This window comes from Kockovaella imperatae (assembly GCF_002102565.1).
Source record: "Kockovaella imperatae strain NRRL Y-17943 chromosome Unknown BD324scaffold_12, whole genome shotgun sequence".
NCBI classification, from domain to species: Eukaryota; Fungi; Basidiomycota; class Tremellomycetes; order Tremellales; family Cuniculitremaceae; genus Kockovaella; species Kockovaella imperatae.
The window spans coordinates 24,493-37,853 of NW_019028952.1; the positions used below are offsets into that span (position 1 = coordinate 24,493).

The following is a 13,361-nucleotide window of genomic DNA, read 5'->3' on the forward strand; positions in this document are numbered from 1 at the left end:
GTGATATCCTGTTGATACAGCCGCGATCATGGGTCTACATCCTCACAGTCCATCAGACTATCCTTCATTCCTCTTATACGTTCTGGATGAGGTGAGTGACTTCTTCATTTTCAACGAAAGCCTGGGTTGACAACTGAATAAACCCATCAGACACATCTCACCATCACCGTCCTCCACGCTGCCATTATCATCTACACACGAGATGCTCATATAGCTTGGATCGCTGTCGGAGCTTTGGGATCATCACTTTCAGGTGAGACTTACCTTCTTGGCTTCGCCACTGTCTCTCTCCGTTGTTCGTGCGCCGTCATCGTTCGCGAGACAGGCATCACTACCTGCTCTCTCCCTTCTGTAACATCTGTTTGCCTGCTGACCGCTCTTCCGCCTCAAGCTAAAGGCATCAAACACTTTATCAGATCACCTAGACCGCCTCCACCTCCTCCTACCTCCAATACAGATCTGAAATCCCACGTTCGACCGAAAAAAACCTATGGCATGCCATCCACTCACTCCACCGCATTGAGCTTTTATTTCTTCTACCTCGTCCCGGAGCTTTTACTCTCAAGCCAAATGCTCGCGTCATTGCCTTTCACTCTAGGTATAAGGATACCTCTACCTGCGTCAATACGGCCGTATATACCGTCCTTCAGTGCTGTTCCCAAACTTCGATCAGCAGGCACCTTTGGATCCGTCAGACCACCACGGAAGGAAATACTTGATTCTCTGACTACGGGTCAGAGGTGGTCCTCCGCAATTGGGATCACGGCTTATTGGCTGGGCGGGCTTTGGTCACGTATTGAACTCGGCTATCATACGTACTCTCAGGTTGTTGTTGGAGCGGCTTTCGGATGGCTCTTATCGACATTATGGCGAGGCGTCTGGATCGCTAATCCTGCTCTGGGACCTTGGCTTCAAGGTTGGATAGACACGGTATGGAATCTGGGCAGAGGCCTCTTGAGCATATAGTGACAGCATTGCAGACCTCGAGGACCGCTCTTGCTGATCTGATCAGATCATTTCATCGTATGGGGTCATGATATATGAACATTCGTATTGCGAGTTTTCTTCTGATTCTTGCCCATTTCTCCACCCTATTGCGGCAGACCACCACCCGGGGCGCCCTGGGAGAATCCTCCTCTGCCTCTGCCTCTGCCCCCACCTCGCCAATCACCTCCGTTGCTTCCGCCTCGTCCACCTCCATACCCGCCATATTGACCTCCGCTCCCATATCCACCGTATTGTCCACCGCCACCGCCGCCTTGATACCCCCCTCTTCCTCTCGGTCCTGGGGTTCCTCGATTACCACCTCGAAACCCCCCTCGGCCTCTCCCACTCATCCCACTTCCAAATCCTCCATCTCCAGCCTCACCAAAGGTATCCAGATTCCTCCCTCGTTCCTCATTTCTTCCCACTCGCGATGTGCTTGCTGATAAGCCATCAAAGAACGAAGATTTGTTGTAGACTGAAGACTTCTTTGCGTCCCCATCCTTCAGTTGACCCGCAGTAGCCCCATGTCCATTTGACTGCTCGATAGCTTGCTCGTCGGGAGCTTTGCTCTCCGCCTCTTCCCCACCTTCCCCATCTCCTCCTTCCGCATCTTGCCCTTTACGAGCCTCTCTCTCAGCTTCAAACTTTTCAGTTCCTTTTGAAAAGTCAAAGTCGGCGTCTGGAACCTCGATAGGTCGAGCTGGTGGTTGCGAAGGTCGGCGACGTGTATTGTCAGATGTAGAGAGTTCAGAGAGAGAATGTTGGACACGGTCTAGAGCGGTAGAGGCGGAAGATGCAGGTGGTTTAGCGGGAAGGTTGTGACGTTGAGATGAAGGCTGAGAGGGAGCGGCAGAAGGTGCAGGTTGAGATGATGATTGCGATGTCGGTGGCGGTGGCGGCGGCGCAGATGATGATGGAGCGGTCGCACTCTGAGAGAACCCAGAGTGTCAGTCAGAGTGCTCGTGTCGCAGGACGTGAGGAAATTGGCAGAGACAGGATCAGAAGGAAGGCAACGGAAATGTCCACAGGGTTTTTGCGCTCTCGGACAATCGCCCGTAGGCTGTTTACATCCGAAAAATACTTCATCATGGAAAGTGGGAGTGGAGTGATGGCTTGTGAGAAGAGGGTCAGACACTTACTACGGACGCCAGGATCGGGTCGACAGGGTCATCGGGAACAGCATACGGCGGGACGTAGTCTTCCACCAAGGCGAGCGCTTCGATCGAGGCGGTACTGAATGAGTCAGCAAGGGAATCTGACACAAAACGTAGGGATCACATAAGTGAAAGACAGGGAACAAGAGCAAGTTCGAAGCGAGTCTGACACTCACTGAAATTGTACCCATCCCAGACTTTTAGGATTCGGTGGGAACTTCTTCGCGACTGGGCGGTCCTCAGTACCGTGGTTGAAGACTGTGGGTACGTGGCGTCAGTGCCCCTTGCGTTCGATTCAATGAGGATGGCGTTGCGATACAATGTCCACGGAAGGCTGCTCACCTTTCGCCAGACAGATAGTCTGCTTCTCTTGGGAGATATGGTCAAAGATTCCAGTATATCTCACTCCGAGCTTGGAGATGACCTGGAATGGTTTTCTGGACAGAGTGTAGATGTAAGCACGAGACAATCCAGATCACGCAGAGACACCATGGAAGTCACTGCCCACTAGTGTGCCGGATCGTATGTTCATGCAACAAAGACTCACCCCTGGTATTGGGAGTAGTCGACTCCGGCCATGATTGTGGGAAGGACAGCCGATCAGGTTCAGAGTAGTAGAGCGAGCGTGGGAAGCAGTGCGTCTGCGTGAATGTCGATCGGATGCTAGACTCAGTCTTGAACACGTTGGAAGTGGAGAAGGATGTGAAGGATCGAGGGTTGGAGGTTGAACCTGTTCGCATCCCGAGATCCTGGCTGGGATAAATTGGATAATAAATTGTGCGATGAATATATATATTCGCCCTCAGCCAGCTGAGACGTGATTGACTTTCCTCATGTTTTTGACGAACCCAGTCTGAGATTGGCCATTGACCTTGTGTTTTCATTCTGGCTCCACTATCAACATTGGCGCATGCCCATATAAGCTATGGCTAAGGATGGGACCGGATAGATATAGGGCATAGTGACACATTTGACTCACGGACTGGCCCACAGTCGGCGCCTCAGCGATGGGCGACTACGACGGCGGCGGTGGCGGCCAGGCTCGCTCGGTCATCCTGCTCGTCGGCTTGAGCTACTACTTGATTCATAAGGGAGAGCTCATCCGGACCATATGGTAAGCTGTTTTGACCAATTCCCGCTCCACGTCTTGCCCCACTTGCATTTTGTCTGCTGGAGTACCACTGAACATTCTCCTCAGGCTCTGTGGCTGTTTACTGGACTCCTTTCGCGCTCTAAGAACCATACGAAGCAATGGACGAGCCGTGGGACTCATGACGAGAAGGAAAGCCATGCGAGAGGCTTTGCGGGGCTGGATAGTCTACGTGAGTCATGGTGTGGTTTTTTCCAGAGATACAGCTGAACGTATTCCCAGATCTTACTTGGGTATTCGATTCCTATTGTCGAAAGACTTTTCTCCTGGATACCTCTCTACGGGCCTCTCAGTACGACTCTCTCGTTGGCCTTGGTATCAACTCGATCAGCGACATCCAACATGATGTACAATTCTTTCATTCGGGGAACAGTGAAAAAGTACGAAAAACCTGTAGATCTCACGCTGTCCCTCATAAGATCGATCTGGGGATTGGCAGCTCTGTACTTGGTGGAAGAGCCAATGATGGCTGCAAGGGCAGTTTTGGGACCTCTGACCGGCTGGTCGAGTACCAAGGCTGAAAGTCGGCATGTGGCTCAAGGAGACGTCAACGGCGATACTGTCGGCAGTGACGGCCAGGCTCTCACTGGAAGAATCGGCCAAAACTTACGAATCAACGGTTCGACATTTTCGCATAGGACAACGGATGGGCCTTCTGGTGGACACAGTGACTCTCTGGAGAGACATGCTTTGGGCCCGCGCCCTGAGCATTCTGCCACGCAGAAGTCTACTATTTCTCAGCTCCCTCCCGAGTCTCTGATTCTCCCCCCTAGTCCTGACGATTTGCTCGAACCTACCCATCAGGATACCTCGGTCGGAACCAAGCTCTCTTCTGCTGTTGCCCCGGATCTGGGTCCTGCTTCCGACGCTCACGATCTGACGAAAATTGCCGTTCGAAAGCATCGACCGATATCTACACAGACGAGCACCATTACCGGCGCAGAGGCACCGTCAGAGGCAAGATTGACAGTACCAATGACCAACTCTCATGTGGAAAGAGGGTTAGCTTCCTCGTCAAGCACTCGAAAGCTCCCTCGTGTCCTCCCTAGAAACATTGTGCGAGCCCGCACAGACTTGGCTCAATCGGACGACAAGTCTGCTCGGAATATGAAGGCACTGCCATTGAATAGAAAACTGGATCATGTCACTCCCAAGGACATCACTGTGGTCAACACGTCTCGGAAGACCAACACGTCCGGCGCACCTGTCAATCGACCTCGCCAGTTGTCCCGTGTCGATCAATCGCGAAATTCTCATCCCGCTGATCCTGCGACCAGCAACCTTGCACATGTGTCACCGCGGAAGCGCGTTCGACCACGACAGGACATATACTCTGGTCTTGAGAGCAAGCGAAAGCGCGTGGAACCGGACGACGTGACCAATTTTGCAGAGAAGAAGGCTTCGAGCAAAGGCAACGCGGCTGGGCAAACGGACCGATTGAGTAAGCGTGTGACTGTGTACAAGGATCCATGAGTGTGTGAATGTATCTTCTTGTAGCTGGCTTAGCATGGGACTGGGGTGCATGTGTGTGTTCCTGTATGTATGCATGGGAGCCGCTGCCAGCCTGGAAACTGCCACTCTGCCCCTATCTTGAAACACGTCTCATTTAGACTAGCAGAGAGACTAGCCGAGTATGCAATGTATTTCGCTATGGCCTACAATGGAACTTCCCGAGACATGTGCATGCCCGCTAGTCTGAGAAGCATTCTGTCCAGGAAATAGTCGTAGGTTGAGAGCAGGAGGCGAGTGAAGGGTTTCCTCTGGATCAAAGTGCGGGTAATCGACCCCAAATGGTGAGACTTTGTGAGGGAATAATAATCAAAAAAGATCGGGAGTGGGTCATACTGCTACTGTTGCTTCTATCCATATCTCTCAGCTGCTCAGGGAGGGATATGAATTGCACCTTCCTGTCTCTCTGGAGGGACTGCATACGGGCCATTGATACTGAATTGACCAGGAAAGAAGGGAAGAAGCATACAAAACTGGGACTAACGCATGGATCACATCATCTTCTTCTCAGCATCCCGTGGTGCTCGAGCCTCACTGTCTCTCTCTTTTGTCCTTTTACGTGTCCGCCTTATTGTCTTGTCTACTCACTCACGCTTGAACCTTTCTTTCTCTCTTGACATCTTCCGCATGGTACTTACTGACAGTGTGGCTTGGGACAATAGGGTATGGCCCTCTTGCAGACAGGTGGGCCTCAAATTCCAGCAATCACTCGGCACGACTACACATCCCCAAACACACACACATACATACACCTGAACCATATACTCTACTTCCTCCTGTCCTCGTCCATCGAGACATGATCCGTCAGAAGACGCTGAGCATATAGCATGAAGAGAGTCAAGTGAAACTCTTTCTTACCACTGAACACCTCCTCGTACCAACTTTTACGCCATTCACGACCTCTTCAACGCTCTATGACGAGCCTTTCCACTCCTACTCCACTATCTGGACAACATCAACATCCATTCAAAACATCTTCTCCTCGCCGTCAGTTATTCATACCCTCCCCTCAGTCGTCTCCCAATCCCTTCTCATCACCTCTTCCAACTCTCACCTCCGCCCGTCCGCCTCTCATCTGCATCCCACCCCAGTTCCCATCTCCTCCACGAGTCCTCCATAAGTCACCTTCGACATCGAAACTTTATCATCACAACAGATCCTCAACATTCATGTCCGACGCGACACGACATCGATCGCCTCCTGGCGCTTCCGCATCACCCGATGTATCCTATCATCCTCTTCAACCTTTTCTACCCCATCCCTCATCCCCATTCCGGATCGATCGACTCCGTCTTCGCAAACATTCCAATGGTCCGCCATTAAGTGCGTCGCGTATCTCTCCACCATCATCTACCATTCGATTATCTTGTAATCCTACACAGGCGTCTGCTCAACTGGGTTTCAATTCTGGGTATCCCGTCACTCCGCCGGACCTGCCGAGTATCCACGGAGTGTTTGACAAGTTCCATACGGTCCAACAGAAGGGTCAAAATGATCATCTAGGCCCGAGTCGCAGAGTAACCATGGCGAGAAAACCACCTCCACCTATCGATACATCAGGATCATCAATGATTGATCGGCATAATACACTGAGTAAAAAAGGACGCAGAGACACGCTTCAACTTCCCATGATGGGTCTATCGACACCGACGCAAAGATCAGCGGGGGCGATAGCTTTTGACAAGCAAAGACAATGGTCTTCCCCTCAGGCGGATATCAACGACTTGTCTGACTGGGACGTGTTGTCGGATCAATCTATTCTTCAAGCTCGATCCGCGACGACGCCTTCGTCGTCGTCTCACTCATCTCAAGATCCTACGAAGCGGCGAAGAAACGACGGTCCATCACCTGTGCCAACAACCCTCACTAAATCCACAGACTGGCTCGATTCAGAAGCTCCCAGTGCCGCCCCTGCCTTAGGACAGCCTCCCTTGGGGTATGCTCCTAACGAGATGAACCTTCGCGCCATCGAGGTCCTTGAACACTTCTCTGGGCATCTCCTCAGCGACGGATGGGGAGACGAGCTTGACGAATATAATCCCCCGAGACGTTCATCGCGTCACTACTCTCGCCAAGACCCAAAGTCTGCTCCGGCTGTACCTGCTAAATCGAATCTGAGGAATCAGCAGCAATCGCCTCCATCACGTACCGCTCCGCCTCTACCGCCCACACCATCATACGCGATGAGCTCAGGTCTCGAATCCGAAGACTGGGATGCGGACTCCATTCAGAGTCACGGAGGACGACGAGATGAACACGACGCGGCGAGCGTGAGATCCTGGCGAGAAGCGAGGAAAAAGTCAAAGCCTCCGACGTTGAGGCCATTGTCTGAGCAACCTCCAATTGGGTCGAATTCGATTCAGCCGGGCAGTATCTCATCACATCATCGGATCGAACGCGCTACATCTTCTCACCGCCTCATTAGCCCGAACACGCCACCTCGGTCAACTAGTTTGACGCCTGGGCTCAAGCTCACGAGACCGAGTGTGGAGTCGCGAGACATGCCCTACGCCTTCTATAACATCCAGGAGCAAGAAGAACCGACCAAGGGAGGGATGAGACGTGTCAGCTCGGCACTCAGTCGTAAAAGCTCAGATGAGAAGAAGAAATCTAGGATCAAGGTACCTTTGCTGTTGGACTTCACTCACGGTTCCGATGCACGGTCTCCTGCGAGGTGAGTCGGCGTCACCGCCTTGCTATGGACTGACGCCACCTAGTCCTCCTAGCTCTCCCGTGCCATTTCAACATCGTCCTTTGCCGCCTCTACCAGGGTCATCTTCTCGCAGTTCCATGCTCCCTTCTCGATCGAGTTCGTCTGGCCCCTCTGCCCTCTTGCAACTCAGGTTCCAACGGGAACTCCTCAGACCCAAGAGACCCAGTACATCATCACAGTCTCAAGAGATTGTTGAGTCTCACGATGTTGATCCTCTGTCTTCACGTCCTCAAATACGCAAGCTGTCAGCGAGAGATGAACCTCGACCCGGTGCACCGCTATCTCCACGGATGGATACGGCGGACAAGCAAGACCGTCGGAGAGGTATGACTGCGTTATCTTTTCTCGCGATGGAAGAAATGTTCGGACCGGACGAGCCTATTCCACTTGACCGTCATGCTCCTGGGCCTGTTGTGGTGGAACACATCTTGCCACCCGGTCAGCTGAGCAAGATTGTTCCCGAGACGAGCGATCGACGAGATAGTTGGTCATCTTCATCGACTTCTACGACATCATTGTCGAACGACAATGAGGCACGATCCGATGCAGATGATTCACGTCTCAACGCTCAACCACATTCACGCCCTATCGCCGATCGCACTGTACGGAAATCGGCTTCGATGGACAGAGCGAAATCCAAGTCTAAAAGGACAAAGACGGATAATAGAAAATCTATGGGTCAGACCAGTATCAACATGTCCATGTCTTCTCCAGCTATCAAATCACCATTTTCGACTCTGAACCCTTTCGACTCGGAGGAAGACAAGCTACCTACTCGGTCGACCGCCTTGCCGCCTCCTCCAAGACCTCGACATAGCTACGCGGCGCAAAAGGATGCTCGACAGATCTACGGTCACCTCTCGAGTCCACCGATGCCTGAAAGTGTCAGCAGTCCAATCTCTGCGGTCCGAGGAGAGAGGCCCCAGACGTTCATGGCTTTGTCCAGGAACCCTTCGTTCTCGTCGCGTTACTCTCCGCTCACTACTAGACCCAACTCGCCTACCTCGGAGACCTCTCATGCGGTCTCACCTGTGGCATTGGAATCGAGTCAATCTGCACCAGCACCTCATTCGCTTGAGCTGACATGCAGACAACGTGAGCCAGGACCATCGCCAATCGCTTCTGTCTTCGGCTTGAATACTCTGCGCAATCCTGCAGCTCAAATGTCTGAGGCCGCAACTACCTCCCTACCAAGTGCCACATTGCCTCCTGAAGCTACTCCTTCTCATCCTGTTGACACCGGCAAGGCTGATGAGCTTCAGAGTATCTCGACGAGCGCTACTAGTCGACGGGATGTGGAACGGGAGGAAAAAGACCGAGTGTTGAGGGAATGGCTGAAGAGTAAGCCTAGGCGGGGTACAGGAGAGAACATTGGCACGGTCAGCGTCACGCCTGCTGAAAATGTCTTGAGCTCGAGCGGAGCTTGAGCGATGCTGTAGAGAGTGAAAACAGCTGTGTATGCTGTCATCTTTATTGTCATCGTCTTGTCTATCTGTCACGCTATGCATTCATATCGAGCTGTCGTCGTATAATCTTGGCGACGTCTGGCCCGTTGCCCATATCGTGAGGGCCGGGCAGAGATATCGATCACATAAATAAAGACGCGCGACAGGCCGGGCGCAGTTGTACAGCTCTTTTGTTGTCAATTGTCTCGTCGAGACTCATCCAATCAGTTCAAGCTCAGGATCTCCCTAGGTTAACGACACAAACACTATTCAGATCCGTTTAGAGGCTCTTCACCATGTCAGACAGGGTGGACGCAGCTGCAGCGTACGAGATAGCCTCAGATGAAGGCTTGGAAGACGAACCTCAAGCAGGCGATACCTTCCATGACGATAGACACGATGATCCTTCCCAATTGTTGTCCTCTTCCTCCTTATCATCATCAAGTCGGACACCTCTGTCTAGGAATTCTAGGCCAGGTCAGAATGGAGGCAGTGGTGGTTTTCAGCCGACTCGATCTCAATACCAGATTCAACCTGCTGAAAAGTTCAAAGGTGTTGCGAATAGAATCATCTACTCGAGGTATTACATTGGATTCTACTTCATCATGATGAGTTTGAGCTTGACAACGGTGGTGTTGAGTCTGAGGGCGACTCGTGAGTTATCTCTGTTCTGAGACGGCAAGTATGTTAGCGGAAAGCGACAACGGGGGATTGTACTGTGATACCCTGCAGGAGTGAGATGTGGAATCCTATCCAGCTACGACAACCCCCGACACCCTTCTCATACGCTCGGATCTCCAGCTTCCGATGACCACATCTGACCTCTGCTGATGCTGACCTTGTGTTTTTCTCCCCCGGCTCAGATCAACGCGAATGCCCCCCGGTCTCTTGGCACATTCTCGAAGTCATTGTCAATGCTATGATGGTCTTGGAAGTCAGCACAAGATGGGTAGCTTTCGGAAAGGTGAGTGAGGGGCGATAAGAACGACGATATCTCAGGTAGATATATCGAGCGAATCGAGGTCCTTTCTTCGAACAGACCATGACTACTCAACTGATGCTCTTGCTTTATCGCAGAAATACCCTATGACTCCGCTAAACATTATCGACCTCCTTTTGGTCCTCTTCTGCAGTATCACCTTGATCCTCGTCTTTCGATCACCCTGTTCCGAAGGTACCCGACGTGAGTGACAACACGGGTCCAGTCTGAAGGTCCGACGTACTGTGAGGTATCAACTGACACCGATACAGAGGAGGAAGTCTTGGACACCATCCTGCTAGTCATTCGAAATGCTGTTCAATTCCTCAGATTAGGGAACATTCTGCGGCGGTGAGTCGACTCTGCGTCTGACTCTTCAAAGAGAGCAGAAGCTCCGAAAACGGTTCCTTGGACTGATCGCCAATCTCTCAGCTCCGGTCATTCCCTGTTGAACCCACCTAAACCTATCGATCTGTCTCAAGCCCGTACTGCTTCTTTAGCCCTGGACCTCGATTTGGACCTAGAAGATGAAGAAGCGGTCGCCGAGCGACACCTCGCAGGAGCATCGTCGAATGGATCTCGGAGGACTTTGGTAGGCTCTCGAAGAGGCTATGAACCGATATTTCAAGATGAAGAAGGGGCTTTGGAAGGACGTTCATCCATCGATACGGGGGGATCTGGCACTAAGGCTCGGTCCAGAGCTTCAGGAGAAATCAGGAGACCGCTGGACGTTGGCGGTCAGAGAGGGAGAGAAGGATTGACGGAAGAGGATGAGGAGGTTTGGGATCGAATGACTTAGACCGAATTGTATCTGAGGAAACGAGGCATGTATTGACAATCTAGAGGAGGGTCTCTGTTGTTCCTCTAATCTCAGACTGGACATGGAGGATGTTGTGATGGCATGCTTTGGGTTGGACTGGGTCGCTCCATGTACTCGACCTCAACGACTCTGTCTATATGTACAACATGGTCTCCTCCAAGTCGGCGTAGAATGTCATGCCAAGTGTCGAGACTCTTCCTTCCTCCTTCCAACCCTCAATGCGATGCCATCCTGCTCTCCGCATCAGTCATAGCCAAAGCTCCCAACTCGATCATAATCCTTCCAGAACACACAAACGCCTCAGACTCCGCCCTCATTCCCGTCCATAGGAGGGTTCACGATCCCGTCTTCCGTGGGAGTCTCCGAGATATGATCCTTCTGTCTTTTCCTCTCTACCTCTTTCCACCAGTCTCGAATCACCTTCCATCCCGCCGAACCGACTTTGATGTCTCGGCCGAAACGAGGTTCAGAAGGATCATAGCCTTCTGCGCGTTGCATCTTGAGCATAACGGAGGGAGGTACAATGTGACCACGGTAATCCGTTGATTCAATCCACTGGCTACTTTCGACCTGCACATAGGTCCATCGTTCACGTAATCCGCCCAAACAGTTTCTTATCAACTCGTCATCGAGATCAGTAAAAAGACACCGGGATTTAATGATTGATGTTTGATCCGGGTATGTGGCGTCGTATCTAGACTTCGCTAGCCATTGAGTTCGACTTCTGATATGCAAAATTGTGTTGCCCGGTGAGCCAATATCGATGTTTGGACAGGGGGAGAAGCTGCGGACGATTGTGTGCCTTGACAATTTTCCTTGTCCCACAGAGTCGGGTCCACCAGGTTGGCATGCTTACCATGACCGAAAAACTGGAGGTGCTCAAGCGATGGACCGGTGTATCGAAGCCAGTAGCAGATGGCCCTCGGGATCGCTTCATAATCCTGAATATTGATACCGAAGAATGATGGGCCCGGGATCGGCTTGTTCGTACCTTGCTTCCAATCTGGAACCCTGATGAGCAGGTTCTTCAGGCTACGATTGTCGGGAAAGGGGTAAAACTGATACGGGCCGTCAGTAATGCACCAGGTCAAACCAGTGCTGCTCATCGCAAGACAGGGGCTGTGACTCGTCCATAAGTCATCGAGTACCAGTGTTTGCAGCGACGGAAATGAGTGTTGATCGACAGGGATCGAGTCAGAATCAGAAAGACCTTCAAGATCGTCTGCATCGTCCGAGAGACCGGGAGGGGAGTATCATGTGCCCGTCACGATCGTCGAAAAAGATCGAAAGAAAATGAACCCCCTCCCAGTCAAGTTCGGTCAAGTGGCGCCTTCGGGACAGAGTTGTGAGAAGACCTTCCTCATCCTCGAATGGCGCATAAACCTCACAAACGCCAACAAGCTTTACCTTTTCCAGATGGCATGCGGTGTCCAGAGCAGCCACCAAAGATGGGGGAATCTCTGTGCAGTCTAGCGTGAAATACTTGAGGCTCTCCAGTTGACAATCATTATACAGGTTGCCCAAGTCAGGCACTGGGCCGAATCTCTCGGAGTCATCGTGGATGATCCACAGTACGCCTGGGATTCTGATCTTGAGAATTTCCAGCTTCGGAACAGCTTGAAGCAAGCAAATGAGTGAATCTTCGAACTCTTTTCCGGAAGAGAAGGTGAGGTCGAGGCTGGTCAGTGAATCCAGCTTGAGACGCTGAGAGATTCGAAGTTGAAGCAAGTGGGAGTAGAGGGTCTCGTGGTATTCCGGCTCCCATCTCATGTCCCAAATGTGTTTCAGAGGAGGGAAAATTGGTCAAGCTCTCCAATCGCGGACCCACGCAAGAGAGAAAGAAGGCCGAGGAATGGGCACTGCCAGCCCTGGCCATTATTTTGAGGGACTTGACATATCCCAGGCGTCTCGAATTGCAAGCCAACACAATGTCTTTGACGCGCTGGTCGAGAGCTTGTCGTGCTCTATCTTCAGCTGCTCGAGCTTCTGTCTGAGCCCAATCGCAGTATGCAACTGTGTTATGCTCGAAAGGTCGAATGAGGGGGTTTTCGCCATAGTGATCGGGGAGGAGATAGACTGATCTCTGACCAGATGCGCGTTTCAGCAGGGTGTGAAAGTGGTTTGGAAGTGTTAAAGAGGGAGAGAGCGGATTCGATGTCGAGATGGTAGGTGACCACGTCCAGGAGTTCTTTCGGGAGGTGTGAGAGGGAACGAGGTTGAAGTGGGAGAGAGCAAGAGCCTGGGGGAGTAGGCGGGGTGGATGACATCTGGCAGAAGGTGATGTCAGTTCTGGTGGGATCCTGAGTGATGGGGTGGGCGATGTGAGAGAAAGAGAGAATCAGGTTGACGAGGGAGCAGGAGGGTCTTCAGCTTGAAATCCCCCGATGGCCGGCTCGATCCAGGTCGCAAAAGTCCTAGCTTTTGTGTGCAGTGGCCGTAACAACGTTGATGTCTCGCTGAAGAAGAAAAAGAAAGAAGAGTGTGATAAGTCAAGACGTCAAGTCTAGGGCCACACGATTCATCAGGTTGAAATCAGCACGAAAGGATGGTAAGCAGGCCAAGGCGGGTCATTCACCGTGGCCTCCAAGCAACGGTCATCCCACG

The 13,361-nt window shown here is 51.9% G+C and overlaps 6 protein-coding genes across 6 annotated transcripts; 4 read left to right on the plus strand and 2 right to left on the minus strand.

The window, feature by feature from the left end:
* The first annotated feature begins 5 nt into the window (after positions 1-5).
* Positions 6-1,002, plus strand: BD324DRAFT_633132 (hypothetical protein). The gene is made up of 3 exons (XM_022016598.1): positions 6-91; positions 151-253; positions 392-1,002. The coding sequence occupies exons 1-3, from the start codon at positions 29-31 to the stop codon at positions 964-966; spliced, it is 741 nt and encodes a 246-aa protein (XP_021869121.1). The 5' UTR covers positions 6-28; the 3' UTR covers positions 967-1,002.
* BD324DRAFT_633137 (hypothetical protein) lies at positions 1,003-2,917 on the minus strand. The gene is made up of 5 exons (XM_022016599.1): positions 2,689-2,917; positions 2,484-2,578; positions 2,318-2,399; positions 2,127-2,220; positions 1,003-1,916 (listed from the first exon to the last, which is right to left on the minus strand). Exons 1-5 carry the CDS (start codon positions 2,718-2,720, stop codon positions 1,092-1,094), a joined length of 1,128 nt encoding a protein of 375 aa, XP_021869122.1. The 5' UTR covers positions 2,721-2,917; the 3' UTR covers positions 1,003-1,091.
* A 231-nt stretch (positions 2,918-3,148) lies between these two features.
* On the plus strand, positions 3,149-4,764 carry BD324DRAFT_609674 (hypothetical protein; the record flags this gene model as incomplete). Its single annotated transcript, XM_022014164.1, has 3 exons — positions 3,149-3,255; positions 3,340-3,463; positions 3,514-4,764. The coding sequence occupies 3 exons, from the start codon at positions 3,149-3,151 to the stop codon at positions 4,762-4,764; spliced, it is 1,482 nt and encodes a 493-aa protein (XP_021869123.1).
* Positions 4,765-5,566: 802 nt separating this feature from the next.
* BD324DRAFT_103788 (hypothetical protein) lies at positions 5,567-9,040 on the plus strand. The gene is made up of 2 exons (XM_022011914.1): positions 5,567-7,474; positions 7,518-9,040. Exons 1-2 carry the CDS (start codon positions 5,715-5,717, stop codon positions 8,938-8,940), a joined length of 3,183 nt encoding a protein of 1,060 aa, XP_021869124.1. The 5' UTR covers positions 5,567-5,714; the 3' UTR covers positions 8,941-9,040.
* Positions 9,041-9,073: 33 nt separating this feature from the next.
* On the plus strand, positions 9,074-10,787 carry BD324DRAFT_633144 (hypothetical protein). The gene is made up of 5 exons (XM_022016600.1): positions 9,074-9,612; positions 9,822-9,922; positions 10,036-10,141; positions 10,210-10,288; positions 10,370-10,787. Exons 1-5 carry the CDS (start codon positions 9,255-9,257, stop codon positions 10,734-10,736), a joined length of 1,011 nt encoding a protein of 336 aa, XP_021869125.1. The 5' UTR covers positions 9,074-9,254; the 3' UTR covers positions 10,737-10,787.
* A 674-nt stretch (positions 10,788-11,461) lies between these two features.
* Positions 11,462-12,527, minus strand: BD324DRAFT_652632 (hypothetical protein; the record flags this gene model as incomplete). Its single annotated transcript, XM_022018524.1, has 2 exons — positions 11,462-11,815; positions 12,165-12,527. The coding sequence occupies 2 exons, from the start codon at positions 12,525-12,527 to the stop codon at positions 11,462-11,464; spliced, it is 717 nt and encodes a 238-aa protein (XP_021869126.1).
* Between the last annotated feature and the right edge of the window lie 834 nt (positions 12,528-13,361).

Bases quoted from the DNA above. Each gene is read 5' to 3' on its own strand.
- BD324DRAFT_633132 (XM_022016598.1), top strand. From the start codon at position 29: ATGGGTCTACATCCTCACAGTCCATCAGACTATCCTTCATTCCTCTTA. The intron at 92-150 runs GTGAGTGACTTC...TAAACCCATCAG, and splicing joins TCTTATACGTTCTGGATGAG to ACACATCTCACCATCACCGT. The intron at 254-391 runs GTGAGACTTACC...TTCCGCCTCAAG, and splicing joins TTTGGGATCATCACTTTCAG to CTAAAGGCATCAAACACTTT.
- BD324DRAFT_103788 (XM_022011914.1), top strand. From the start codon at position 5,715: ATGACGAGCCTTTCCACTCCTACTCCACTATCTGGACAACATCAACAT. The intron at 7,475-7,517 runs GTGAGTCGGCGT...GACGCCACCTAG, and splicing joins GATGCACGGTCTCCTGCGAG to TCCTCCTAGCTCTCCCGTGC.
- BD324DRAFT_633144 (XM_022016600.1), top strand. From the start codon at position 9,255: ATGTCAGACAGGGTGGACGCAGCTGCAGCGTACGAGATAGCCTCAGAT. The intron at 9,613-9,821 runs GTGAGTTATCTC...CCCCCGGCTCAG, and splicing joins GTTGAGTCTGAGGGCGACTC to ATCAACGCGAATGCCCCCCG. The intron at 10,142-10,209 runs GTGAGTGACAAC...ACACCGATACAG, and splicing joins CTGTTCCGAAGGTACCCGAC to AGGAGGAAGTCTTGGACACC.
- BD324DRAFT_633137 (XM_022016599.1), bottom strand. From the start codon at position 2,720: ATGGCCGGAGTCGACTACTCCCAATACCAGGG. The intron at 2,221-2,317 runs GTGAGTGTCAGA...TGACTCATTCAG, and splicing joins CTGGGATGGGTACAATTTCA to TACCGCCTCGATCGAAGCGC. The intron at 1,917-2,126 runs GTAAGTGTCTGA...GGGTTCTCTCAG, and splicing joins ACCCGATCCTGGCGTCCGTA to AGTGCGACCGCTCCATCATC.